A 26,568-nucleotide genomic window follows, 5' to 3' on the forward strand; every position below is an offset into this window, starting at 1 on the left:
GGCTTCCACGGCTCGGCGGTGAGCCCCTAGGCCAGCGCGTAGGCCTAGGTTCTCCAGGTGTGGGGGACGCGCGGTAAAAACCACGGAGACAGCCTGTGAGAGTGAGCTAGTCCACTTTATTGCGGAAATACACTTGATTATATAAGGTCGGGTCAAGGGAGGGGTAGGAACGGGGGCGGATTAACTACAGGGCGGTAGTGGATAGGCGGAGCTGTGCAGGCAGCTATGAGGTAGGCGGTGAAGGATAGCAACGGCTGGAAAAGGGAGATAACAAAGGCTAGGAGGAGGGGTGAAGGGAGGCAGCAACAGAAGAGAAGACGACACAGACAGCAAAAACAGCAGGGTGGGAGGAGGGGAAGGGGGAAAAATAAATATAAATAAATAAATCTTTTTTTAAAAAGTATATTGAGAAAGGAGCAGATATCGTTCAAGTGGTTGAGCGCCTGCTTCTCACATGGGAGATCCTGGTTCAGTTCTGCTGTCTCCTGAAAAAAAAAACACACAAGAAAACAAACAAAAAAATCAACTCAGGGGAGCTGATGTAGCTCAGTGGTTTGAGCACTGGCTTCCCACATATGAAGTCTGGGGTTCAATCCCCGGTCGTGGTTACCTCCAAAAAAAAAAAGTACATAAAGAGGGAATGGACACTATGGACTGTGGTTGGTGGTAATAGTGTGATGATGTTACTTCATAATCTGTGACAAATGTTCCACCACAGTGTGGTGTGTTGGTGAAGGGGTGTTGTATGGGAATTCTACACATGTGCATAATTGTTTTGTAGGTTCACAACTTCTCTAATAAAAATATATTTTAAAAAGATAGGGTGGGTTGGGGGAAAAATACACCAAATATCCATATCTTAATATGTACTATAGTTAGTAGAAATATTTTCACAATATTCTTTAACAATTTATAAAAAATGTTTCACAAAAATCCAAGATATTGGTGATGGGGTGATGTACGGGACCCTTATATGATGTTATGCATGTTTGTTTTGTAAGTTCACAACTTTTGCTATACACTTACTGTTTATGTATGTTCATGTATGAATGATATATTTCAATAAAAATTTTCTTAAAAAGTACATTGAGGGGAAGCAGATTTGGCTCAACTGATAGAGTGTCTGCCTACCATATGGGAGGCCCAGGGGGTTCAAACCCAGGGCCTCCTGACCTGTGTGGTGAGCTGGCCCACACGCAGTGCTGATGCATGCAAAGAGTGCGGTGCCATGCAGGGGTGTGCCCCACATAGGGGAACTCCACGCACAAGGAGCACACCCCCACAAGGAGAGCCGCCCTGCACAAAAAAAGCTCAGCCTGCCCAGGAGTGGTGCCGCACACACAGAGAGCTGATGCAGCAAGATGACATAACAAAAAGAAATACAGATTCCCAGTGCCACTGATAAGAATGCAAGAGAACATAGAACACACAGCGGATGGACACAGAGAACAGACAATGGGGGGCGGAGGGAAGGGAAGGGGAGAGAAATAAATAAAAAAATCTTAAAAAAAAAAAGTATATTGAGAAGCGAGCAGATGTAGCTCAGTGGTTGAATGCCTGCTTCCCGTATATGAGGTCCCAGGTTCAATGCTGGTACCTCCTAAAAAAAATTTCATTAAAATACCATTTCTCACCTATTACATTGTCAAAAATCCAAAAGTCTAACAATACACTTTGTTGATGATGCATGGTGAAACATATACAGCTGAACAGCTGATAGAAGTACAAAATGGTACAATCCTATGGGGGGCAATTTTGTCAGTATCTACCAAAGTTACAATTGCAACTATTGGAATTTATCCTACATAAATTGCTGTACATGTATGTATTAGTCAGCCAAAGGGGTACTGATCCAAAATACCCGAAATTGGTTGGTTTTTATAAAGAGATTTATTTGGGGTAGGAGCTTACAGATACCAGGCCATAAAGCATAAATTACTTCCCTCACCAAAGTCTATTTTCACATGTTGGAGCAAGATGGCTGCCAATGTCTGCAAGGGTTCAGGCTTCCTGGGTTCCTCTGGGCTCAGCTCCTGTGTTATCTCCACAAGGTCAGCTGTAGACCATTAGGCAAACAGCTCTGTCTCTCTCCCTGGGACGCCAGCTTCAGCATCAAACTCCAACATTAAAAACCCTCAACTCTGTCCTTTGCGATGCCTTTTACCTATGAGTCTCCACCCCTTGGTGGGAGGGGGCTCAACGTCCCAATGATATGGCCCAATCAAAGCCCTAATCATAACTTAATCATGCCCAGGTACAGACCAGATCATAAACATAATCCAATATCTATTTTTGGAATTCATAACCATATCAAACTGCTACAATATATGAAATATCTATTCATTATGGCACTGTGTATAATAGCAAAATACTAAAAACACTCTTAAGGGTAAGGGACTGAAGTCATTAAATAAATGATTGTACCTCCACATAAGGTAACCCTTTGAAGAAGTACTCAATGTGCTTCCATACAGTGGTTTTCTATGTGCTGGAAACTAATGTTCTGAAATGGATAGATCTCCAGAATGTGAAGAAAGCATTCTTTATGTATACAGTATTTCACCTTTTGTGTAAGAAACAATGGAGGTGAAATGGGATATATATTGATATTTGTTTGTATCTGCATATGGAAACCCAGAAAGAATACAAAATAGACTACTAAAACTGATATATGGGCGCGGGAGGTCAAGGAGGCAACTGGGTAGAGTGGACAGAGGTGAGAGTGAGACTTCTCTAAGCATACTTTTATATAGTTTTGATATTTAAAATGTGCCTGTATTACCTATTCAAAATAAATATTCATAATAGAAAGAAAAATTGTAAAGCAACAGAATTAAATTAATAAAAATACTCAAGAATTCTACAGAGAAAACTTTAAATTCTAATGACACTGACAGATGATCTGAACAAATGAGGAGACATTCCAAGCTCTTAGATGGGTTGAGTTAATCTTATGATGACATTGACTCCCCAAATTAACCTAAAAATTCAGTAAAGTGCCAGTTGGACTTCTGAAGACCTCAATAAACTTAGTTTAAAATTTATTTTTTAAATTTTTAAAATTTTTGGTTTTTATTTTATTTAGTTTAACATTTTTATGGTGATATAGCTAAGACAACCTTAAAAGAAGACTAAAGAGGAGTGACTTGCCCTGTCAGATATTAAGATGCATTACAAAATAATAAAAATAATGTGGTAGTATAACAACAGAACTAGACCTGTGGGTATGTGTGTATATGTATCATAATACATTTAAGGTGGCATGGCAAATCAATGGAAAAAGGACGGATTGTTTAGCATTTGATGGTGGGAAATCTGGCTCACCATGTGGAAAAAAATAACACTGCAGGGAAGCGGACTTGGTCCAATGGATAGGGTGTCCGCCTACCACATGGGAGGTCCAAGGTTCAAACCCTGGGCCTCCTTGACCCGTGTGGAGCTGGCCCATGTGCAGTGTTGATACGTGCAAGAAGTGCCATGCCACACAAGGGTGTCCCCCGTGTAGGGGAGCCCCACACACAAGGAGTGCACCCCGTAAGGAGAGCTGCCCAGTGCGAAAGAAAGTGCAGCCTGCCCAAGAATGGCGCTGCACACAGGGAGGGCTGACACAACAAGATGATGCAACAAAAAGAAACACAGATTCCCGGTGCCACTGGTAAGGATAGAAGTGGTCACAGAACACACAGCAAATAGACACAGAGAGTAGACAACTTGGGGGGGGGGGGAAGGGGAGAGAAATAAAACAAAATCTTAAAAAAAATAACACTGCATCCCTCCCTGCTTATCACCACATATGACAGTGTATTCTAGGTAGATTAAAATCTAAATATGAAAGGTAAAACTATAAAGTTAATAGAAAAAATGCAGAAGAATATCTTTGCAAGCTAGGAGGGAAGTACATTTAAAACTAATTCCCCAAACCAAAAGCCATGAAACAAAAAAATCATGAATTACATAAAAATTAATTTCTATTACCACATAATAACTACAGTAACAATAAATCTACATTAAGAACTTGTAACAATGATATAAAGATAGTGGTTGACAGAGGTTCAGAGGGGAGGGGGAGGGAAGAACAGGTGGAACATTGGGCATTTTTAGGGCATTGGAATTGTTCTGCTTGATACTACAATGATGGATACTTGACATTATATATTTGTCAAAGTCTATAAAACGGTACAGCACAAAGTGTAAACCATAATGTAGACTATAGACCTTGGTTAGTAGCAATGCTTCAATATTGGATCATCAATTGTAACAGATCTACCAGACTAATGTAAGATGCCAATAATAGGGGAAAATACGTGTATGTGTGTGAAGTTACATGGGAATCCTCCATACTTTATTTTAAGGAGATACCAGGGATTGAATCCAGGGCCTCACACATGGGAAGCAGGCACTCAATCACTTGCGTTACATCTGCTCCTCCCTCCCCTATACTTTATTTTAATACCCCCCCTCCTGTGGCTTTTTTTTTGCTTGCTGTCTGCTTTCTGTGTCCATTCACTGTGCGTTCTTCTGTATCTATTTATTTTTATTTATTTATTCCTCTCCCCCCTTTGTGGCTTGCTTGATGTCTGCTCTCTGTGTTCATTTGCCGAGTGTTCTTCTGCATTCTTGCTTGTCACCCTGTTTTGTTGCGTCACCTTGCTGAGTTGGCTCTCTGGAGTGCTTGCGGGCCAACGGCACTCTGCGGCGCCTGGGTGGGTGGCTCTCCGCAGCATGCTGGCGAGCCTGCCTTCACAAGGAGGCTCCGGGACACGAACCCAGGGCCTCCCATATAGTAGATGGGAGCACAAATGACTGAGCCACAGCTGCTTCCCACTCCCCTATACTTCATTTTTTTAAAATTATTTTTATTTTTATTTTTGTCTTTATTTTTTAATATTACATTTAAAAAAATGAGGTCCCCATGTACCACCAAAACACTCACCCCACTTCTCCCCCTATAACAACAATCTCCTCCATCATCATGAGATATTCATTACATTTGGTGAATACATCTCAGAGCACCGCTGCACCTCATGGTCAATGGTCCACATCATAGTCCACACTCTACCACGTTCCACCCAGTGGGCCATGGGAGGACATACAATATTTGGTAACTGTTCCTACAGAATCACCTAGGACAACTCCAAGTCCCGAAAACGCCTCAACATCTCAACTCTTCCTCCCATTCCCTACCCCCAGCAGCCATCATGGCCACTTTCTCCACAACAATGCCACATTTTCTTCAATTACTAATCACAATAGTTCATGAATAGAGTATCAGTAAGTCCATTCTAATCCATACTCTACTCCTCCATCCTGTGGAACTTGGAATGGTTGGGTCCACTCCACATCTGTAACAAGAGGGGGCTTAGATTCCACATGGATGCGGGATGCAATCCTCCTGCTTTCAGTTGTAGGCACTCTTGGTTCCATGGTGTGGTGGTTGACCTTCTTCAACTCCATGTTAGCTGAGTGGGGTAAGACCAATAAACCAGAGTGTAGGAGCCGAAGTCTCTTGAGACTCAGGGCCTGGCTATCACATGGTCAGTCCAGAGACTCAGGACCCCTGGGTATATATTAAACCCCAGCACCAACTACAGTTCCGGTAAAAGTAACAGGAGAGGCTTGTGAACAAAGATCATATCACCTCCATCACACAGAAACACAAACTCCAAAGTAGGGCCAAATGACAAGGAACTGAACTCCATCTGCCATGAGCATAGAACCGGTGGGTCTCTGTAGCCCTCAGAAGAACCAATACCTGGGGTTACATTTACTTTATCTGTCTCTGGGACTCTGCTGAGGCGTGAATAAGGGCAACACCTCTGATAACCTCCGGGCTCTTTTTGGAGACTCATAGCCATATAAATTCATTTGTCCTTTCCATTTCCCCCTTTTATTCAGGCCAAAAAGCATTTTTAACTCCTGTTATTGTATGTAGGCAGGGATATTCTGCTGGTACTAGGTGACCCTTTTATTCAAGGTCATTTTCTAGTTACATCATCAGCTGGTACTTGGTAGTAATCCTTCAGCACCAGGGAGGCTCATCCCTGGGAGTCATGTCCCACGCTGGGGGGAAGGCAACGCATTTACATGCTGAGTTTGGCTTCGAGACTGGCCACATTTCAGCAACATGGAGGCTCTCAGGAAGGAACTCTTAGGCACCCTACAGCTCTAGACCTTGTTCTTATTTCAGGTGCACTGGCTCACAAGCATAGTCATTAGTATCAAGGGCTCATGGTTGGGCCTTCCTTCTTTTTTGGTCTTTGCCATTGCACTTGGGGGATTGTTGCTGTTCCTTTACAGACTGTTTAGAGCTCCCCTGGCTAGGAACTCAGCACTCCCTCAGTTGTTGTTTTTAATTGTATCCACTATGAAAATATCCAAATATTTTTATGTACCCTGGATATATGCCCTGTAGAACTCCCTGCCAACCATGTGTCCCCTGTCAATAACATTCCACACCAGTATTCCTCCCCTGCAATTGTTGAACCTCTCTGTGATCCAAAACTTCCTGAAAAGTGAAGCCCAATATATTGCCACGTTCCATTAATAGTAAAATGGAATATAGCGATGAGTTTAAAGGTTAGATATAGAATACATATTAACTAAGAAAATTTAAGGTAAAAATAAATTGGGGTATCAAAAAATTTAAAATGCAAAAGCTTTGCTTTTGATGTTTTCCCTTCCATCACTGCTATAAGTGTTGCCCTGTATCCAAATTGGCAAGGCAACTACATAAGTCTTTTCCTCAGTGTCTATGTCCTATCTTTTTCTTTTCTTTTTTTTTATTATTAAGCTTATCTTCACAGGAGTTTTGGATCACAGTAGTTCATATATACAATATACAGTACTCTCACATATCAAACATAAAACCTTTCCCCTTCCACAGCAATAATCTTTTTACATATTGATACTATATTTACTGAAACTGATGTACAGATATTGAGACAATAGCTTTCAAACAAGGTAACATTTGGGTTTACATTGTGGTTTATATTTTAGACTATACAATTTTCTAAATTTTTAGTTAACTTATATTTACATTATGATTTACATTTTAGCCTATCAACCCCTATATATTTTTGGTGTAATTTTACATGTCTTATATCCATCCTTGCGTACTCTTGTGGAACACTTCTATTGCCCACACAGTTACATTGGTTCCATCTATTCAATACCTCTTTCCCCCTCCTCTTAGGGCCCACAGTGACACTCAATCTTCATTGCTTGAAGGGCCATGTGCAGGGATACTTGCAACAGTGTTGAGGGCTTGACATGCTCAACTGCCCTAATGCACTGGGAGCCACCATTTCTCTTAAGATACAATTCCCTCTATTTGAGGGCATCAGTCCTCGCCAGGATGTGGGCATACCTTCACTCTCATCTATCTTCTCTATCCAATGATATAACCCACTTTGGCAAAATGAGCATTCACATATATCCTAGGAGCCTGAGGTAACCTTCTTTATTATATTTTTGAAACAGTTTTCTCAGCATTATACTCGGAACCAAATACCTGACAGTCTCCTATGTTGCCCCACCCTCCCCCCAAATTCTTGGGCAATACTACCCATCCTACCATCCCTAGCCCACCTCAGGCCCACAAAGCCCCACCCAAAGGTAACCCTATGCCCCCATTTTATCCCTTCCTTGTACAAATACCTCCAGCTTATCATAGATTTCACCCATGTAGGTGTCAGCTTACATCCTTCCTCTACACCCCATTTTCCTGTAAGCCTATCATCCAGTCTCTAGCTCTCTGAGGCAGCTTGGTTTACTTATTTCATATCATTGAAGTCATGTAGTATTTCTCCTTCAATGCTTGGGTTGCTTCACTCAACATAAGGTTCTCAAGATTCATCCAAGTTATCACGTGTGTTTGTAGTGTATTCATTCGTAAAGCCGAGTAGTATTCCATTGTATGTATATACCACATTTTATTTGTCCATTCATCTGTTGATGGGCATTTGGGTTGATTGCAACTTTTGGCAATAGCGAACAATGCTGCTATAAAGATTGGTGTGCATATATCGGTTTGTGGCCTTGTTTTCAGTTCTACTGGGTATATACCCAGCAGTGAAATTGCTGGGTCATATGGCAAATCTATGGCTAGTTTTTTGAGAAACCGCCAAGTTGTCCTCCAGAATGGCTGGATCTTTTTGCATTCCCACCAGCAGTGGATGAGTGTTCCTATTCCTCCACATCCTCTCCAGCATTTGTAGTCTTCTCTTTTTTTCATAGCTGCCAATCTTATGGGAGAAAGATGGTATCTCATTGTAGTTTTGATTTGCATTTCCCTGATAGCTAGAGATTTGGAGCATTTTTTCATGTGCTTTTTAGCCATTTGTATTGCTTCTTTGGAGAAGTGTCTGTTTAAAACTTTTTCCCATTTTTTGAATGAGTTGTTTGTCTTTTTATTTTCAAGGTATAGGAGTTCTTTATATATGCAGGTTATAAGTCTTCTATCCGATATATGGTTACCAAATATTTTCTCCCATTGAGTAGGCTCTCTTTGCACTTTCTTGACAAACTCCTTTGAGGTGCAGAAGGCTTTAATTTTGAGGACGTTCCATTTATCTAGTTGTTCTTTTGCTGCTCGTGCTTTTGGTGTGAAGTTCATGAAGCCATTTCCTATTACAAGGTCTTGTAGATGCTTTCCTACACTGCTTTCCAAAGTCTTTATGGTCTTGGCTCTTTTATTTCGGTCTTTGATCCATCTTGAGTTGATTTTTGTACAAGGTGTGAGTTGGTAATCCTCTTTCATTCTTTGACATATGGATATCCAGTTCTCTAGGAACCATTTTTTGAATAGGCCATTGTTTTCCAGTTGAGAGGGCTTGGTGGCATTATCGAGTATTTTATGACTATATACATGGGGATCTATATCAGAACTCTCATTTCAGTTCCATTGGTCTGTGTGTCTCTCCTTATGCCAGTATCATACTGTTTTCACTACTGTAGCTTTGTAGTATGTTTTGAAGTCAGGTAGTGTGATTCCTCCAATTTCATTTTTCTTTTTCAATATGTCTTTGGCTATTCGAGGCCTCTTTCCTTTCCATAGCTATTTTTTGTAGTTCCTTAAAGAATGCTGTGTTGATTTTTATTGGGATTGCATTGAATGAGTAGATCAGTTTTGGAAGGATAGACATCTTAATAATATTTAGTCTTCCTATCTATGAACAGGGAATCTCCTTCCATTTATTTAGGTTTCCTTTGGTTTCCTTGAACAGTGTTGTGTAGTTCTCTGTGTATAAGTTTTTTTACATGTTTGTTAAATTTATCCCTAGGTATTTGATTTTTTAATTGACTATTGTAAATAGTATTTGTTTCTTGATTTCCTCCTAAGCTTGCTCATTATTGCTGTACAGAAATGCTACTGATTTTTGCGCACTGATCTTATAACCTGTGACTTTACTAAACTCATTTATGAGTTCTAGAAGCTTTGTTGTAGACCTCTCAGTGATTTCTATGTATAGGATCTTGTCATCTGCAAATAATGAAATTTTGACTTCTTCCTTTCCAATTTGAATGCCTTTGATATCTGGTTCTTGCCTCAGTACTTGAGCAAGTAATTCTAAGACAATGTTAAATAGAAGAAGAGATAGTGGGCATCCTTGTCTTGTTCCTGATCTTAGAGGGAAGGGTTTTAGGATTTCACCATTGTAAACGATGTTGGCTATGGATTTTCATATATACTCTTTATCATGTTCAGAAATTTCCTTGTGTTCCGATCTTTTGCAGTGTTTTTATCAAGAAAGTGTGCTGTCTTTTGTCAAATGCTTTTTCTGCATCTATAGATATAATCATGTGGTTTTCTCCTTCAATCTGCTTATATGGTGTTTTACATTGATTGATTTTCTTATGTTGAATCATCCTTGCATACCCGGAATGAATCCCACTTGGTCATGGTGTATAATTCGCTTAATGTGTTGTTGAATATGGTTAGCAAGTATTTTGTTGAGGATTTTTGCGTCTAGGTTCATTAGAGAAATTGGTCTGTAATTTTCCTTTCTTGTGGTGTCTTTGTTTGGCTTTGGTAGTAGGGTAATGTTGGCAACATAGAATGAGTTAGGTAATGTTCCTTCTGTTTCGATTTTTTGGACGAGTTTCAGCAGGATTGGTGTTAGTTCTTTCCGGAACGTTTTGTAGAATTCACCTGTGAAGCCGTCTGGCCCTGGGCTCTTCATAGCTGGGAGGATTTTAATGACTGATTCTATCTCTTTACTTGTGATTGGTTTGTTGAGATCATCAATTTCTTCTTTCATCAATATAGGCTGCTTATGTGTTTCTAGGAATTTGTCGATTTCATCTGAATTGTCATTTTTGATGGAATATAGTTTTTCAAAGTATCCTCTTATGATAATCTTTATTTCTGTGGGGTCAGTGGTGGTATCGCCTTTCTCATTTCTTATTTTGTGTATTTCCATCTTCTCTCTTTTTTTTCTTTGTTAGTTTTCCTAAGGGTTTGTCAATTTTATTGATCTTCTCAAAGAACCAGCTCTTGGTTTTGTTTATTTTTTCACGTGCTTTCTTATTTTCTATTTCATTTTGTTCTGCTCTTATCTTTGTTCTTTCTTTCTTTCTTCTTCCTGTGGGGTTACTTTGTTTTTTTTTTTTTTTACTAATTCCTCCAAATGTGAATGTAGTTCTTCAATTTTTGCTCTTTCTTCTTTTTTGATGTATGAATTTATGGCTATAAATTTCCCTCTCTGTACGAATTTTGCTGTATCCCATCAGTTTTCGTATGTTGTGTTATCATTTTCATTAGTTTCAAGGTAGTTATTAATTTCTTTTGAGATTTCCTCTTTGTCCCACTGTTTTTCTAAGAGTGTGCTGTTTAATTTCCATATCTTGGCGTGAAATCTGGGCCTCTGGCCCTTGTAGATTTCCAGCTCCACTCCACTGTTGTCAGAGAAATTATTTTGTATGATTTCGATCTTTCTGAATTCATTGAGCCTTTCTTTGTGACCTAACGTATGGTCTATCTTGGAGAATGATCCATGTACATTTGAGAAAAATGTATATCCTGCTGTATTTGGGTGTAATGATCTGTATATATCTATTAGAACCAGCTCCTCTAATATACTATTCAAAGTTTTTGTTTCTTTATTGATTCTCTTTTGAGATGTTTTGTCCAAAGTTGATAGTGGTGTATTAAAGTCTCCCAGTATAATTGTAGACGCATCTATTCTTTCCCTTATTTTTTTCCAGTGTTTGCCTCACATATTTGGAGGTGCCCTTGTTAGGAGCATAAATATTTATGATTGTTCCTTCTCCTTGAAAGATTATCCCTTTCACTAATATGTTGTCTCTTACAATCGTTTCGCATTTAAAGTCTATTTTGTCTGATATTAATATAGCTCCTCCTGACTTTTTTTGGTTATTGTTTGCTTGTAAGATTGTTTTCCAGCCATTCACTTTCAACCTCCATGAATCCCTGTGTCTAAGATGTGTTTCTTGTAGACAGCATATACATGGGTCATATTTCCTTATCAAATCTCCCAGTCTGAATCTTTTGACAGGTGAGTTTAATCCGTTGACATTCAGTGTTATTACTTTCAAGGAATTATTTATGTTAGTCATATTTTGTTTGGACTTGTATTTGTCATATTTTGGCTTTTTTTCTTCTCTTTTTGTCTTTTTTGTTGTTCTTACACCCTCCTCCAACTCTGGTTCTCCTGTTTTTTTCTTTCTTTCTGTGGAACTCCCTTTAATATTTCTGGAAGGGCAGAGAGTTTTATTTTATTTTTGTCTTTATTTATTTTTTTAGTATTACAGTAAAAAAATATGAGGTCCCCATATACCTCCCACTCCCCTCACCCCACTCCTCCCCCCATAACAACAATCTGCTACATCATCATGAGACATTCATTGCATTTGGTGAATACATCTCAGAGCATGTTGCACCTCATGGTCAATGGTCCACATCGTAGTCCACAATCTACCACGTTCCACCCAGTGGGCCATGGGAGGACATAGAATGTCAGGTAACTGTCCCTACAGCATCATCCAGGACAACTCTAAGTCCCTAAAATGCCTCCACACCCCATCTCTTCCTCCCATTCCCTACCTGAGGATCCACTATGGCTACTTTCTCCACACCAATGCCACATTTTCTTTGATTACTAATCACAATAGTTCATGAATAGATTATCAGTAAGTCCACTCAAATCCATACTGTATTCCTCCATCCTGTGGACCTTGGAATGGTTGTGTCCACTCCACATCTATATCAAGAGGGGGCTTAGATTCCACACGGATGCTGGATGCAATCCTCCTGCTTTCAGTTGTAGGCACTCTTGGTTCCATGGTGTGGTGGTTGACCTTCTTCAACTCCATGTTATCTGAGTGGGGTACGTCCAATAAACCAGAATGTAGGAGATGAAGTCTGTTGAGGCTAAGGGCCTGGCTATCACATGGTCAGTCCAGAGATTCATGTCCCCTGGGTATGTATTAAACTCCAGCACCAACTACAGTTCCGGTAAAAGTAATAAGAGAAGTTTGTGAACAAAGATCACATCTGAGTCTAGCTCCATCACACAGAAACACAAGGGGCAGTATTCTTGTTGGCATACTCTTTCAATTTCTGTTTATCTGTGAATATTTTGAACTCTCCATCATTTTTGAATGCTAGTTTAGCTGGATAGAGTATTCTTGGTTGGAAATTTTTTTCTTTTAGTACCTTGACCAAATCATACCACTGCCTTCTTGCCTCCATGGTTTCAGATGAGAAATCAGCACTTAATCTTATGGAGCCTCCCTTGTATGTGATGGTTCTCTTTTCTCTTGCTGCTTTTAGAATTTTCTCTTTGTCTTGAGCATTGGATAATTTGACAAGTATATGTCTTGGGGTGGGCCTGTTGGGATTTATGGTGTTTGGGGTGCGTTGCACCTCCTGGACATGTACATCCATCTCTCTCAGTAGATTTGGGAAGTTTTCAGCCTTTATTTCCTCCAACACCCGTTTTCTTCTCCTTCTGGTATGCCTATAATACGTATGTTTGTGCATTTTGCCTTGTCATTCAGGTCCCTAAGTCCCTGATGGATTTTTCTATCGTTTTATTGATCAGTTCTACTATCTGTTCGATTTCAGGTGTACTGTCTTCTACGTCACTAATTCTCTCCTCTGCCTCTTCTAATCTGCTGCTATTGGCTGAGTGTGTATCTTTGATTTCTTGAACTGTGGTGTTCATCCCCATCATATCTGTTATCTTTTTGCGTATGTCTGCAATTTCCTCTCCAAGTGTTTTCTTCCTATTGTTTATCTCTTCCTTTACTTCATTAAGTTGGTCTCTAATATATATTTTGAGATCTTTAATTACTTGTCCAATGTTTTGCTCCCTTTCCTGGTTTTTAGTTTGTTCATTGGATTGAGCCATGTTTTCCTGATTATTGGTTTGTTTTGTAGTTTTTTTGTTGCTGTCTAGTCGTCACTTTATCTTGAAGGGTTTAATTAGTTCCTTAGCTTCTTTGTCTAGTCTTGGGGATTAATTAGTTGTTGTTCATGCGTAAATGTTATGTCTTCTCTTTGTCACTTTGTTCTTCTTACTCTATTTCTTGTTGCTGGGTAATTCACTTTGAAGGAAAATATTAGGGCCAGGGGAAGCAAAATGAGTTAGAAAAGAAAATGTATAAAGTAGTATTGGTAATAAATGTTAACAGAACAACAATGTGAGATCTGGGAGAATGGGTATTAGACTCATGTAAGTTGTGTAGAGTTATGGCAGTAAGTAGAGTACCTATAATTGGACAGTCAACTGAATATGGGGAGGAATATAGTATGAATTAAAAAGTCAGTGTTTTCATGAGAGAGGGAAAGAGAAAAGAAAGACAATAATATCAAGAGTGGATAAAAGACAGAAAACACACCAAATGTATTAGAAATTAAAAGTCAGACAATTTTGGGGCCAAAGAAAGGGAGGTGGAATGTAAGAGAAACAGTAGATGATGGATGATGGCAAGATGTTGGGGAAAGGGGATCGTGTAGGTGACCCCAATCAATTCACACAGAAAAGAGGAAATGGAGGATGAGGAAATACAGCAGGTGTGAATTGCTCCCTGCAGCACCTAGTATATAAATAAAATTTTAAAAATATGAAGAAAAAGAGAAAAAAAAAGAGAAGAGAAAAAGGGGTGGGAGAGAAAAGGGGAGGAAACAAGCAAGAAAAAGAAAAGGAGGAATAAAACCTGAATAAATGATGAAGGACCTTGGGCGATAACCAGGAGAAAAGACCAGGAGAAAATGCAATATTAGCAACCAAGACAAGAAAAAAGAAAAAAAAACCACAAATGCCAAGGGCTAGGGAAATCAAGGATCTCACATGGACCTTAGGGTGCGGTGGATTCAGGGATGGGAAGGCTGTGACACTGCAGACTCAAGGTGTGTGAGTCTCTGGAGCATGGGCCACCAGGGTTTAGGAGACTCAGACCTGGGAACCATGCATCCGGTTAACAGGGGGCCTGGGAGCACCGCAGCACAACACAGTCTTCAGGGATCCCTGCAACTGGGCACCAGCCCTAGGGGGAGGAGCCCCACCTGCACCCTCTGACCTCCGTGTTAGAAACCCAAAATTCCATCTCTCACAAGAGACTCTTCTGTCACTGTCTAGCCACATCGACATCCAAATACCTCCTGCCTTGCAAGCCCCCGAAATAGCCCACTGGGGGCGCCGATGCACTACAAAGATTTCAGGGACTGCTGCGGATGGGCCACCATCCATAGGGGAAGGGGTTCTACATAGAACTTCTGACCTCCATGTCAGAAACTGAAAGTTCCACCTCTTGCAAGAATCTCTTCTGTCACTGTCTCACCAAATCGACATCCAGACACTTCCTGCCTTGCAAGCCCCTGAAACAGCCCACTCAGGGTTTGGGAACACCCCACACAAGAAAGATCCCAGGGATCACCGCAGCCTGGCCACCAGCCCTAGGGGGAGGGGCTCCAGTCAGAACCTCTGACCTCCATGTTAGAAACCCCAAATTCCACCTCTCGCAAGAATCTCCTCTGTCACTGTCTCACCAAATCAACTTGCAAGAATCTCCTCTGTCACTGTCTCACCAAATCAATTTCCAGACACCTCCTGCCCTGCAAGTCCTCCGAAACAGCCCGCTCAGGGTTTGGGAACTCCCCACACAACAAAGAGCCCAGGGATTGCTGCCTCCCCTATACTTCTGATGTAACTTTTCTGTAAAATAAAACTTCCCTAAAAATAAAGTTTATTATTATTTTAAAAATTTAACAATTTCTGTTCAGAGACGGCTCTCATGGGCAAAGTTAAAACAGAAAGAAAATATCTGCAATGTCTGAAGCTGATAAGGGTGAGTAACTTGACTCTATATTGAACTCCAGCAAATCAACAAGATAGGAACCTCAACAGAAAAAAATGGGCAAAAGATACAAAAAAGCCATTTATAGGAGTTTAACACACATATGAAGCAATGCTTAAATTCATTAGTAATCCAAAAAATGCACATCAGAACAAGATACTACTTTCCCTTTGTTTTACTGGCAAAAATTAGAAAGCTGGATAATATCAGGTGTTGATGAAGATGTGGGGATACCGCAATCCTTGTACACTGATGGTGAAATTATAAATGGGTGCAATTATCCAAGTATCCTAGCAGTATTGGTGCTCTTAGTCAAATTAAAGATATGCACAATTTATGATGCAATCATTCTGCTCCTGGGTGTATATTCCAAAAGAAATCCTCATGCATGTCATTAAGGGGACATTTACATGGATGTTTGTTGCAGTATTATTTAAGATGTGAAGGAGGTGGAGGCAATCTTTGTGTCCATCACTAGGAGAATATGCAGGGAAAATGCAGTTAAGGAACACTGTGGTTATTATGAGCTATCAGAAGTAATGGATTAGATGTATACACAGCAGTATGGATAGACCTTAAAAACACAAAGCTGAGAGAAAAAAGTAAGAAATGGATTGAGATACCATTTATATAAACTAGAAATACATGCATATAAAGCATTGTCCATAGTGAGACATCTTGATATCATATACCTCCTGATGTGATACTATATGCACTAAACAATAACTTCCATGTACTGTTCTTATTGAAAATATTTTAACCTGAATCTAATCTAAGAGCAGACAAATTCAGAATGTGGGACATTCTACAGGACATCTGATCTGGACTCTTCAAAAATATCAATGTCATTTGAAGCACAAAATATATGGGGTAGTGCTCTAGATTAAAAGAGGTTAATAAGCTATAACAATCAAATGTAATGCGTGAAGCTTGGTTAGATCTTGGGGTCAGAATATAAAAACATCTCTAAAACATTTTGGGGACAACTGAGAAATTTTGAATATGGGCTATATATTTGATGACATTATTGAATTATTGTTAAATTTTCTTAGGTGTGATAATGGTATTGTGGTTAGGTAGGAGAATGTCCTTATTTTAGTAAACATGTGCTGAAGTAGTTATGTGAAGTGTTATAATGTTTGCAACTTTCACATGGTTTGGCAAAAAAAAGTACATACATACACGCATATAAAGAGAGATAAAGGTAATTTGAGAAAATATTAAAGGTGTACTGGCATTCATTGTATAGTTCTTCCAACTGCTTTCTAATTTTGAAAAATTTAAAAATAAAAATTTTGGAGAAAATTCATGCACACAAAATAATACATATTTTACAAGAACATATATAAACAAAAAATATGCATAAAACCTTAGAGTGGTTGCCTATAGGAAGGCAAGAGAGATGAAAGTGATTTTTAATAACAAACAAAAAACTTCTCACTAAAGTAATTCATATTTATTGAACTTGTGCAAAATAGAAAAGCACAATGAAGAAACTTAAATTCACTATCTCATTTTCTTGATCAGTTATTCTCAAAATGTGGTACCTGGACTAGTAGCAGCAGCAGCAGCAGCTTAATTGTCATTCTCATCACTTGGGAACTTGTAAGAAATGCAAATACCTGGACTCTACCCCAGACTTACTGAATTAAAACTCTGGGGTTGAGGTGCTTGCTTCAGTGGTATATATACTAAAATTGGAATGATACAGAGAAGATTAGTGTGGCTCCTATGAAAAAAGGAAAAGAAATAAAGAAAAAAGAAATGACAATGCTCATCCCAAGAAACAGTGTCTGCAACTGCAAGCAAGATAGTTCCATCCATCAGCCCCATGGGAACTAAGCTCCCTCTCAATTAGAAGCAGAGTGGACATCACCAAACCAAAATCCTCAAGATTGGGGAATGAACAATGGTTCTGAGGGATGGGGGAGGGAAGAATAGTTGTAATATGGGGGTATTTTCAGGACATTGGAGTTGCCTTGCATGACATTGCAGTGATGGATACAGGCCATTTGTCATAACCTACAAAATTGTGCAGGACAGAATGTAAACTGTAATCCATAGTAGCAACGCTTCAATATGTGTTCATCAATTGTAACAAATGTACCACACTAATGAGGGATGTTGTTGATTTGGGAAAGTGTGGAAGGGGGACATATGGGAATCCCTTATATTTTTTATGTAACATTTATGTAATCTAAAGCATCTTTAAAAATAAAAAAATAAATAAGAAAAATTTGCTCCCTTTAATCTGAATTTGGATTTCTCAAATCTGGGTTAAAACAGGACTGGCCTCTGAGGGCAGAATGGAAGGGTAGGAAAAATTCTCCAAAGTATTTCTTCTCCTAGATGTGCCAGCTCCATTCCTGATACATATTAAGATGCTATACACCATTCACAACTACATTATTTCGTAATCTGATAGGAGAATTTTTTAGATTGGCATTGCTTCTTTTTCAAGGGCCACCATTTTTGCCGAAAATTTTTATCACCAGGAAATAAATTATCACATTGTTCAGGATTCTAATTGTTCCGCAAATGTCAATAAGAAAATGACTCAGTGTGATAGCAAAAAGAGTTTCAGGAGACACTCTTGGTCTAAGATTTTATATCATCTGAAAGGGATTTCTTTACTATAAAAACTACATTGAGTATCCATACCCATTAGCTTCCCTCAATAGTAAAATATAACCATAAAGATTAAATTCAATATAAACATTTTAATATATACGTAGTGTGCTTCTATAGCGTTTTAAGTGATAAATAAGCAAATAGACGAAATGTTTACATGGGTCTAGGTATTTTACTGTGGTGGAAATTCTACTCTTCATATTACTTAAGACAGACTCTTTCCTGAATGAGGACAAAGGTTTTTGTTAACATTTTTGACCAAGGAAAGGAACAATAGGAATGCCTCAGGCACAACCTGCAGCAGGAAGGTTGGCCGCTCAATTCCCTAAGAGACTGAGGAGTAAGTTTGCTGAGGGAGACTAAAAGCTTTCATAGAAGTATTAAGAGTTTGGGATTTGGGTTCCAACAAAACTCACTAGAATTGAATCTTGACACCATTCGTAAGTAGCCATGTGATCTTGAGCAAGCTGCTTAACCTCTCTGAACCTCGGTTCCTTTATCTGTAAAATGTGCATTCCTTTCAAGATTCTTATGAAAATTAAATGAAATTATTGTAAAGCACACAATACGTATTTAAGTAGGTTAGTTCTCTTGCTGATTTAGAGAGGGCCTATAAATTTGCAGCTTTTCATCAATAAGAGAGAAGACAGAAACTATAGAATGAGAACTTTTATATATACATATGCCCTAATACTTCCTTGGTTTGACCTTCAAAAGAAAAGAAAGATCAAGAAGTCTCAATTGCCTAAGTTAATACTGAAGTCCTATTTACATGAATGCAAAATGGAATACCAAGAGAAAAATAAAAGATAATCGTGTGAATAACTGGGCTCAGGCACATGGGAATTAAAATTGCTTCATAAGCATAGAGAGATTGAGAGGTGAGAGATTGTTTGGTTTTCTTTTTAGTATTATTACTACTGGAATAATGAAAATGATTGATGAATGCACAACTATGTGATTATACTGAATACCACTGATTGTACACTTTGGATGGACCTAGGCTTTATTAATATCTATTAATAAAACAGATTTGTTTAAAAAAAACAAAACTCCTGGGGGTAGGGCTTAACATGTGTTTTAATAAGCCTTCTAAGTGATTCTGATGCAGGTCAGTTTGACAACATACTGAACTAGACTTTACCATTATTAACATTTAGTTGTAGATCCTTGTAGTCTTTTTAAAAAAATTGTGAGATGTTTCACACATATAAATATGGAGAATAATAAAACAATCATCCATGTACCTATCACCCAGTTTAAAAGAGAAAATATTTGACAAACAGTTGACGTCCCCTGTGTATCTCCCTCATTCTGTTCCTTTGTCTTATTACCAGGAGGTAATCACCATCTGCATTTAGCATTTAATTCACTTGTTTTTAAAACATTAAAATATTGTTTCTATATATGTATCTATAAACAACAAATCGCATTTGTTTCCTAGATTTCAAAACTATATAAATGGTCTCATACTCCATGTATATTTCTGCAACTCTCATTTTATCTCAATATTGTGTTCTTGAATCTTTCACTGTTGTGGTGAAAACTTATTTATTCATTTTTCTTGGTAGACTTTTTAAAAAATTTTTTTATTCATTTTTAAAAAATATTACATTAAAAAAATATGAGGTCCCATTCAACCCCACCGCCCCCACCCCACCACTCCCCCCACAGCAACACTCTCTCCCATCATCATGACACATCCATTGCATTTGGTAAGTATATCTCTGGGCATCGCTGCACCTCATGGTCAATGGTCCACATCTTAGCCCATACTCTCCCACATTCCATCCAGTGGGCCCTGGGAGGATCTACAATGTCCGGTAATTGTCCCTCTTGGTAGACTTTAAGGGTGTTTCAATTTTTTTCTCTATTACAAACAGTTCTGTAATGCGTATTCTTGCACATGCCTCGTTGTGCACATATATAAAAGAATTTTCCTGACTTAAAGTCTAGGATATATATATATATATATGTGTGTGTGTGTGTGTGTGTATAATTGTTGGGTCCTAGGGTCATCTTCGACTATTCTAGATATTTCCTAATTGTTTCCCAATGTTAACAAAAATTTTTACTCCTATCAAAAATTTTACTGAAAAATTTTCCTTTGTTTATAAAAGTGCTTCCCCAGGCCTACACCACAAATATACTCCCCTACGTTAAAACAAAACAAAACAAACTTATTGTCTTTTTTTTTAAGGATACATAGATCACACAAAATGTTACATTAAAAAATTTAAGAGGTTCCCATATACCCCATTCCCCACACCCCTCACTCTTCCCACATCAACAACCTCTTCCATCAGTGTGGCACATTCATTGCATTTGATGAATACATTTTGGAGCACTGCTTCACTGCATGGATTATAGTTTACATTGTAGTTTACAGTCTCCCCCAGTCCATTCAATGGGTTATGGCAAGATATATAATTTCCTGCATCTGTCCCTGCAATATCATTCAGGACAACTCCAAGTCCCGAAAATGCCCCCATATCACTCTTCCTCTTCCCTCTCCCTGCCCTCAGCAAATATTAACTCTATAGTTTTACCTTTCACATTCAGAGTTCATTCTCTAATGTGGAATCAGCAAGGATCCAGTTTGGTTTTTCTCCTTATGGTGTACCACATTTTCCAATGCTTTGGACTATTTTCCATTGATTTGTAATGCCACCTTTATGTGTATCCTTGATAAAACTGGTAGAATAGAATGGGCCTGTAACCTCACCCACTTAATAAACACTTACTGAAGTCTGCCTTGTACCAGTCCTGTGCTGGGTCTTGTTGAGGACTAGAAAATGAATCATGTATGACCCTTGCCCTCAGGGATTTCACACTCCTGTGGATGGATATATCATACCACCGCATAAACAAATTCAGTATTAAGTGATAAGTGCTAGGTTAACTGTATTTACAAGGGGCTGTGGGTTTTCACTTCATCTGCGGAAGTCAGGAAAGGTTCCATAGAAATAACAAGAGTTGGGTCTTAAAGAAACAATTTGCTAGTGAAGGGGAGCAGACATGAATGTGGCCAAGGCTTGTGCGGGGTCTGGGGGAGATTTGTGTCTCTAGGGTAGGAAGTTAGAAGACTTTTATGGATGTAAGGGCAATGAATCCTGTGTATGTAAGGGGTAGGAAAGCGGAGGGAGTCATTTTCTTCTTGGATAGGTTGTGGTGGAGGAACAAACTCTAGACGTTGAGACAGGGCACTAAAAGGTTTAGAGTCAAGGACGAGGAGAAGCTGGAATTAAATTACCTGGCAGAAGACATTTTCAGACTAGTAATAAGCTTTTTCTTTTTCAAATTTTTAAAGAAAAGGTGGGATTTAATCTTTATTTACAGGACACACTGCCAGATATGAATTTCCACATAGAAAGTAATCAGTTTTTAAGGGCAGATCTCATTCTTTGGCCAGGGGTTCCTCGAAGATTGTTTCTGAGGAAATCCTTACTTGCCACCAGTCCAGAGACATCGGTTCACTCCCTTCAGCACACGCTGCTTTGGGACCTGAGGGAGGGTGAGAGGAGGCAGGAAAGAAAGCAAATGCGTGAGAAAGGAAGAGAGGAGAGAACTCGGGAAAGAAAGCAAATGCGTGAGAAAGGAAGAGAGGAGAGAACTCCACTTATTCCAGCTCCAGCCCCCGCCCCTGCTCCGACTGGAATTGGCCACGGGGTTGAGTTCCGGAAAAAAGAGCAGGGAGTGCTTGCCTCAACGTTTGTCTGGAGCCCTAAAAGGCGGGAAGATTGTTGGGAACAGCTAACAAATTCACTTAAGAGTGGGAAATCTCGGCTAGACGTGTGACCCAGGCAGCCATTTTCTCACACCCTGCTGGTCGCCATCTTCCACTCAGACAAAGGCATCAACCCCCCCTCTCCCTTGTCCGATGCGGACATAGTGAACTCCTGGTCACTAATTTTCGGGAACACCCATATCTAGGGACAAACAGAAGTCCGCAGACTAGATTTTGGCTTACAAATAGATTATATGGCCACAACAGCCCACTGGTCGCTTTGCCCTACCACTTCCCCATCTCTCCCCTCCCCCTCTGCTATTACTTTACCTCAAGGATCAGCCATGAGGCGGGGCCAGAGTAATCGCGAGGAAGGGACGGGTCCGCGCGAGCTGTCAATCCGAAGCCCCGCCGCCAAAGAGCCACGTGTTGGGCGGAGCCGCCGCTCCCCGCAAGGGGGGCGGATCCGGAAGTTGGAGCCCACAGGAACGAGCCGGTCTCGTCTGCCAACCGCGTTTCCCTGCTACCCTCTCCTCCCAGGTCCCGCCGGAAGTGTAGGTAAGAGACTGTTCTCTTTTTTCACTGTGAACGCTCTCCCGGCCGGGCTGTGTGGTAGAGATCATCTGTTTCAGGTGAATGCATAGAATTGGAGGTAAAGAGTCGCGTCAGCTCCAGGGTAGAAGGGCTCGGGTGAAGGGCAAGGCTCGCTTCGCATGTAGAGACCACACAGCCCCACCCATCTAGAAAGATATTCGGATACCTTGTGACTCCACTTGCGCGGAGAAGTGTCTTTTGCTCTCCTCCTGTCAGGATAGTGTGACTCCATTCCGCGCTCCTCCGGTGTAGAGACGTGTAAAGTCACCAATGGTGTGGAGACATTGACTGCGGTATTGAGATATATTTCCCTTCCTACGAAGCTGAGCCGCGCGGACCTCTACCGGCGGAAAGACGTAAAGATCAGCCTTCCGGTACCTCATTCCTCAGGGCAAAGACTTTGATCCCTATACTGCCAGACCACTCCTCCTCCCAGTGGCAGCCCGCCCCTCCCCTTTATTATAGAGGAGTTCAGAAATGTTTAATATACAAAGGGACGGACCTTCCTCTTCATGTAAAGACACAGACCTTCCTGCCTCGGTCTCATGTAACTCATTGATAGAAACCCCACGCCCATCCTTGCAGTGTCCATCGATTACCCCTCCCCCTCCTAGAAGTGTTTGGGACCACACAGACATCGACCCACCGAGAGCCACGTAGATTCCCCCTCCTCCTAGGCTAGAGAGAGTCCTCACCATTTTGGAGAGGCAACCTGACCCCTACCCCAGTACAGGGGCACTGGTTTACCAAATTTTTAAGGACCTGACCTCACACAAATGTCAGCAAACCAGACCAGGCCTCAATCCACAAAGAGGCAACCACATCTGCCCCCCAGAAGAGGGGCCTCCAGGGTAGAGAGGCTCAGATTCGTTCTTTCCCTTTTGAGGTGGATGCAGATAGCCCCCTACCATACCACTGCCCCTGTCCCCAAGGATTTAGAATCATAAAATGTAGCAAGGGAGAGAGACTCCACCAGAGCAGAAAGGTGTAGACTCCCTCCCTGGATGTTGAGACAGTGATGTCACTGATAACCCCACCCTATAGTGCAGTGGGGTTATATGGACAGCTCAAGTCTGTTTATATCCACCCATAGTAAAGACTTAGACTCCCCAACCCACCCGAAGTGTAAGGGCTGATCCATGGAATTTATAACTGGGTTGCCCCCCATTCATGCAGAGAACCAGAGGTCCAACTCTCTCCATTGTTAGTGCTGCTGACTTCAATTCATATAAAAGATCTTTCACACCTCCCATGAAAGGGTCCAGAATAGCCCACTGCAGGCAAGGCACAGATCCCACCTATGCAAAGCTACACAGTTCTCCGCTTTGTTAGTGTGGTACTAAAGTTATCTTACAGAAGAGGCAGGCATATCAATTCCACCTCATAGCCCTCTCCAGGGTAAAGAGACCCAGAACCACATTCCCCACAATTTAGAGATGTATAGGCCTACACAGAATGCCCCAGTTCTTCTGCATCCCAGAGTAGAGTGACAGCAACCCTCCCATGCCAGAATTGTCAAGGTATAGATCCCACCCACACATCCAAGCACAGATTTCCCTCCTTTTCCCTAAGATTTTTCACTGACCTCAGTTCACACAGACACAGAAAAACCCTGTTGTGAGGCCCCACTCCCCCACGGTAGACTACTGGGATCTGTCTTGCCCCACCCCCTTCTAAGGTAGAAGAGACTCAGAACCTCCTGCTTGTGAAAAGGGGCACTATTATCACTCCATGTAGAAACACTGTCCTTGCATGCCCCTTCCCCTGAATCTAGAGGGTTTACTGCTAGTTCTTTACCTAGGGAATAACAGGATTAAGGACCAATGACCCCATCCAATGCATTGAGATACTGACTTCTAGAAAGAGGTTCCTATCTACTCCTCCTTCTGGGTAGCATGACACTGCCTTCCCTGTGCAAACTCAGCCATTCCATGCCTAGCTCTAGTGTAGCCCCTTCTCTAAGTTTCTATAACTGTTAGGGCTTCCTTATCATCTCCTTTATCATTTCTATTTTGCCTTTGAGGAGCCCAGAAGGTATAGTCTTGCCCTTTGTAGTTCCCATGTTTGTCTTCAAATTCTTTCTTCCCCATTGAAACAGGAAGTTGGCAGATTTGAACCTACCTACTTTCAAGCTGGTCATCATGATGAAACTTAGACACAGTAAGTTTCCTTTACCACCCCCTACCAATCCTGAGTTTTAATGAAGATTCAAACTGTTTCACAGCAACCTTTCTTAATTGCTCAATTTGTACCAGATCGTGGTTTTTTTTTTAACCTATGATATCATTAGTGTCCTCCTGATTTGCAAAGTAAATGCCCCATTCCCATTTTACAGATGAGTAAACAGAGGTCCCAAAAGGTTAAGGGACTTGATCTCAGGTGACTAACAATAAATACCATATCACATTGCTTGTAACCCTAATATGTCCTAACATTTTTCTTTATATGTTGTACCTTTAAAGAAACATATAGCCCAGTGGCTAAGACCATGGGCTCTGGAGCCAGACTGGGTTTGAATCCCAGCTCTCCCACTTATTAGTTGTGTGGCTTTGGGCAATTCTTTAACTTCAGCCTCCTTATCTAGAAAATGGCACCTACCTCATAGTGTTAATATGATGATTTAATGAATTTAAATAGGTAAAATACTTAGAACAGTGTCTGACACATAATAAACACTGTAAGTATTGGCCTGAAAATTGCAATCTCTTCATTACTCTTTGGAGTTATCTCCTTGGTGGATGCATACACTGTCCTGCCACCAAATTACTGTTTGACCTCTGGAGCTTTGGATTTTTCTTAACTGTAAAATACATAATGGATGTATTGCTGTTCTTTTTGCCTTCAGGACTCTTTTCCTCCCTTTCCCTCATTCTTTAGTTGGATAACTTGCTGTTTTTCAAGTTTCAGCTTACATATCACTTCCTCTGGGAGTCCTTCCTTGCTTACTTCTGCCCTTAGTTTCTACTTGCCTGTACCCACAGGAACTGGGGCTTATTGATACTGTATGGTCTGTGTCTGTCTCCTCCACTACACTGTTAACTTCTTACCCACATCTGAGTCATCTTTGTGTTCCAAGAGCCCAGCATGACCAGGCATAGCCATTTGGTACTTAGTGTGCAAGGAATTAGAACATCTCAGTTATTATTACTGTAGATTCAACTCTCCCATCCCCCACTATGATACTTACAGTCTAGAGAGAGAAGATAAATGTTACATTTGGACTCTCCCTTATAAAAGGGGAACCAAGGATGTTAATGTGGGCTCAGTTCTGTGCTTCCCTAACCTTTGTTCTGCCATGGTTCACGTAGAAAATGATAATATTTTGATAGCACACTGAGTAGATTGGACAAGAATTGTGCAGCCCCCTGGCCCTGTATTCTGTGTGAATGGTGACCCCTAGAGTTGTGCTATAATGGTGCCCTGCTGTGTAGGGTTTGGTGAAAAAAAATTCAATGCATTTTCTTTATATAATCGTACAAATTCCATCAAGAATCATACTTTGACTATATTAACACCCAAAGCAAAGAATCATTTATTCAAGTAACATGAGGAAAAATGAACAAAATTGGTTATGTTCTATTTATAAACACCTAATATCAGATGATTAAACTATTGATATGATGAGAAAGGCAATAATTAGTTGGTTAAATAAAGTAGGGTATATGCATACAAAAGAATCTTAGGAAGTTTAAAAAAGAATGAAGAAGTATTGTATGAAAAGATTATATGGAAAGACTATTAGATGGAAAAATCTCCAGGATTGTTAAGTGAAAAAAGCAAGGTGCAGAAGGGAGTACATAGTATCCTACCTTTTACAGGAGAAAAGGGATGGGGGGGATAAGAATATGTATTTGTATTTTCATAAACAAACTGAATGGTGCATGATAATAAAGAGGTTTTTTTTGTGGCAGTTAGGGGAATGTGGTTGATAGGGACGAATGAGATTTTAAAATACACCTTTTTATAGTTCTGATTTTTGAATCATGTGAATATATTTACCTATTAAAATAAAGAACAATCATATACATCTATATCTAGGGAAAATGGTGACAAGAGCAAATTAAATAGAAAAACTTTACATATGCACCTAAAACAAAGCCTTTCACTGGTAAATTGTAACTAAAGCAATGATCAGATTAACTGGGATGATTCCGAGGGAATATCATGGGGTGGTGCTATGTGGTGCAGCTATAATATTTGTGCTTTCTGACTGCAGGGCTTTGGATTCCTCATATAAAAATGGTAATGATAGTGATTAAGTCTGTGGGGTTATAGAGGGACCTCTACAAATAGTG

General features: G+C 40.1%; 1 protein-coding gene, 1 long non-coding RNA gene and 1 other non-coding gene across 9 annotated transcripts in view; 2 read left to right on the forward strand and 1 right to left on the reverse strand.

Moving 5' to 3' along the window:
- The first annotated feature begins 16,988 nt into the window (after positions 1-16,988).
- LOC111764977 (U6 spliceosomal RNA) lies at positions 16,989-17,097 on the forward strand. The gene has a single exon (XR_002797447.1). It is a non-coding gene; the product is annotated as a U6 spliceosomal RNA (small nuclear RNA).
- A 1,917-nt stretch (positions 17,098-19,014) lies between these two features.
- On the reverse strand, positions 19,015-22,559 carry LOC139438063 (uncharacterized). Of its 2 annotated transcripts, none has more exons than XR_011647951.1 (3): positions 22,440-22,559; positions 22,010-22,302; positions 19,015-21,456 (listed from the first exon to the last, which is right to left on the reverse strand). It is a non-coding gene; the product is annotated as an uncharacterized lncRNA (long non-coding RNA). The 2 variants fall into 2 exon arrangements; XR_011647950.1 differs by having other exon boundaries at positions 19,523-21,456; positions 22,010-22,284; positions 22,440-22,558.
- GNL3L (G protein nucleolar 3 like) overlaps positions 22,021-26,568 on the forward strand; it is a 51,953-nt gene continuing 47,405 nt past the window's right edge. Inside the window, exons 1-2 of one of the 6 annotated variants that reach the window (XM_058291067.2) lie at positions 22,131-22,647; positions 24,372-24,433. In XM_058291067.2, coding sequence (XP_058147050.1) covers positions 24,415-24,433 — 19 coding nt within the window. In that variant the 5' untranslated portion in view covers positions 22,131-22,647; positions 24,372-24,414. Of the gene's footprint in view, positions 22,648-24,371; positions 24,434-26,568 lie in introns of all 6 variants that reach the window. The other 5 variants (XM_058291069.2, XM_058291068.2, XM_058291070.2 and 2 more) reach the window with 5 other exon arrangements.

The sequence above is a fragment of the Dasypus novemcinctus genome, chromosome X (genome assembly GCF_030445035.2).
Source record: "Dasypus novemcinctus isolate mDasNov1 chromosome X, mDasNov1.1.hap2, whole genome shotgun sequence".
Taxonomy (NCBI): Eukaryota; Metazoa; Chordata; class Mammalia; order Cingulata; family Dasypodidae; genus Dasypus; species Dasypus novemcinctus.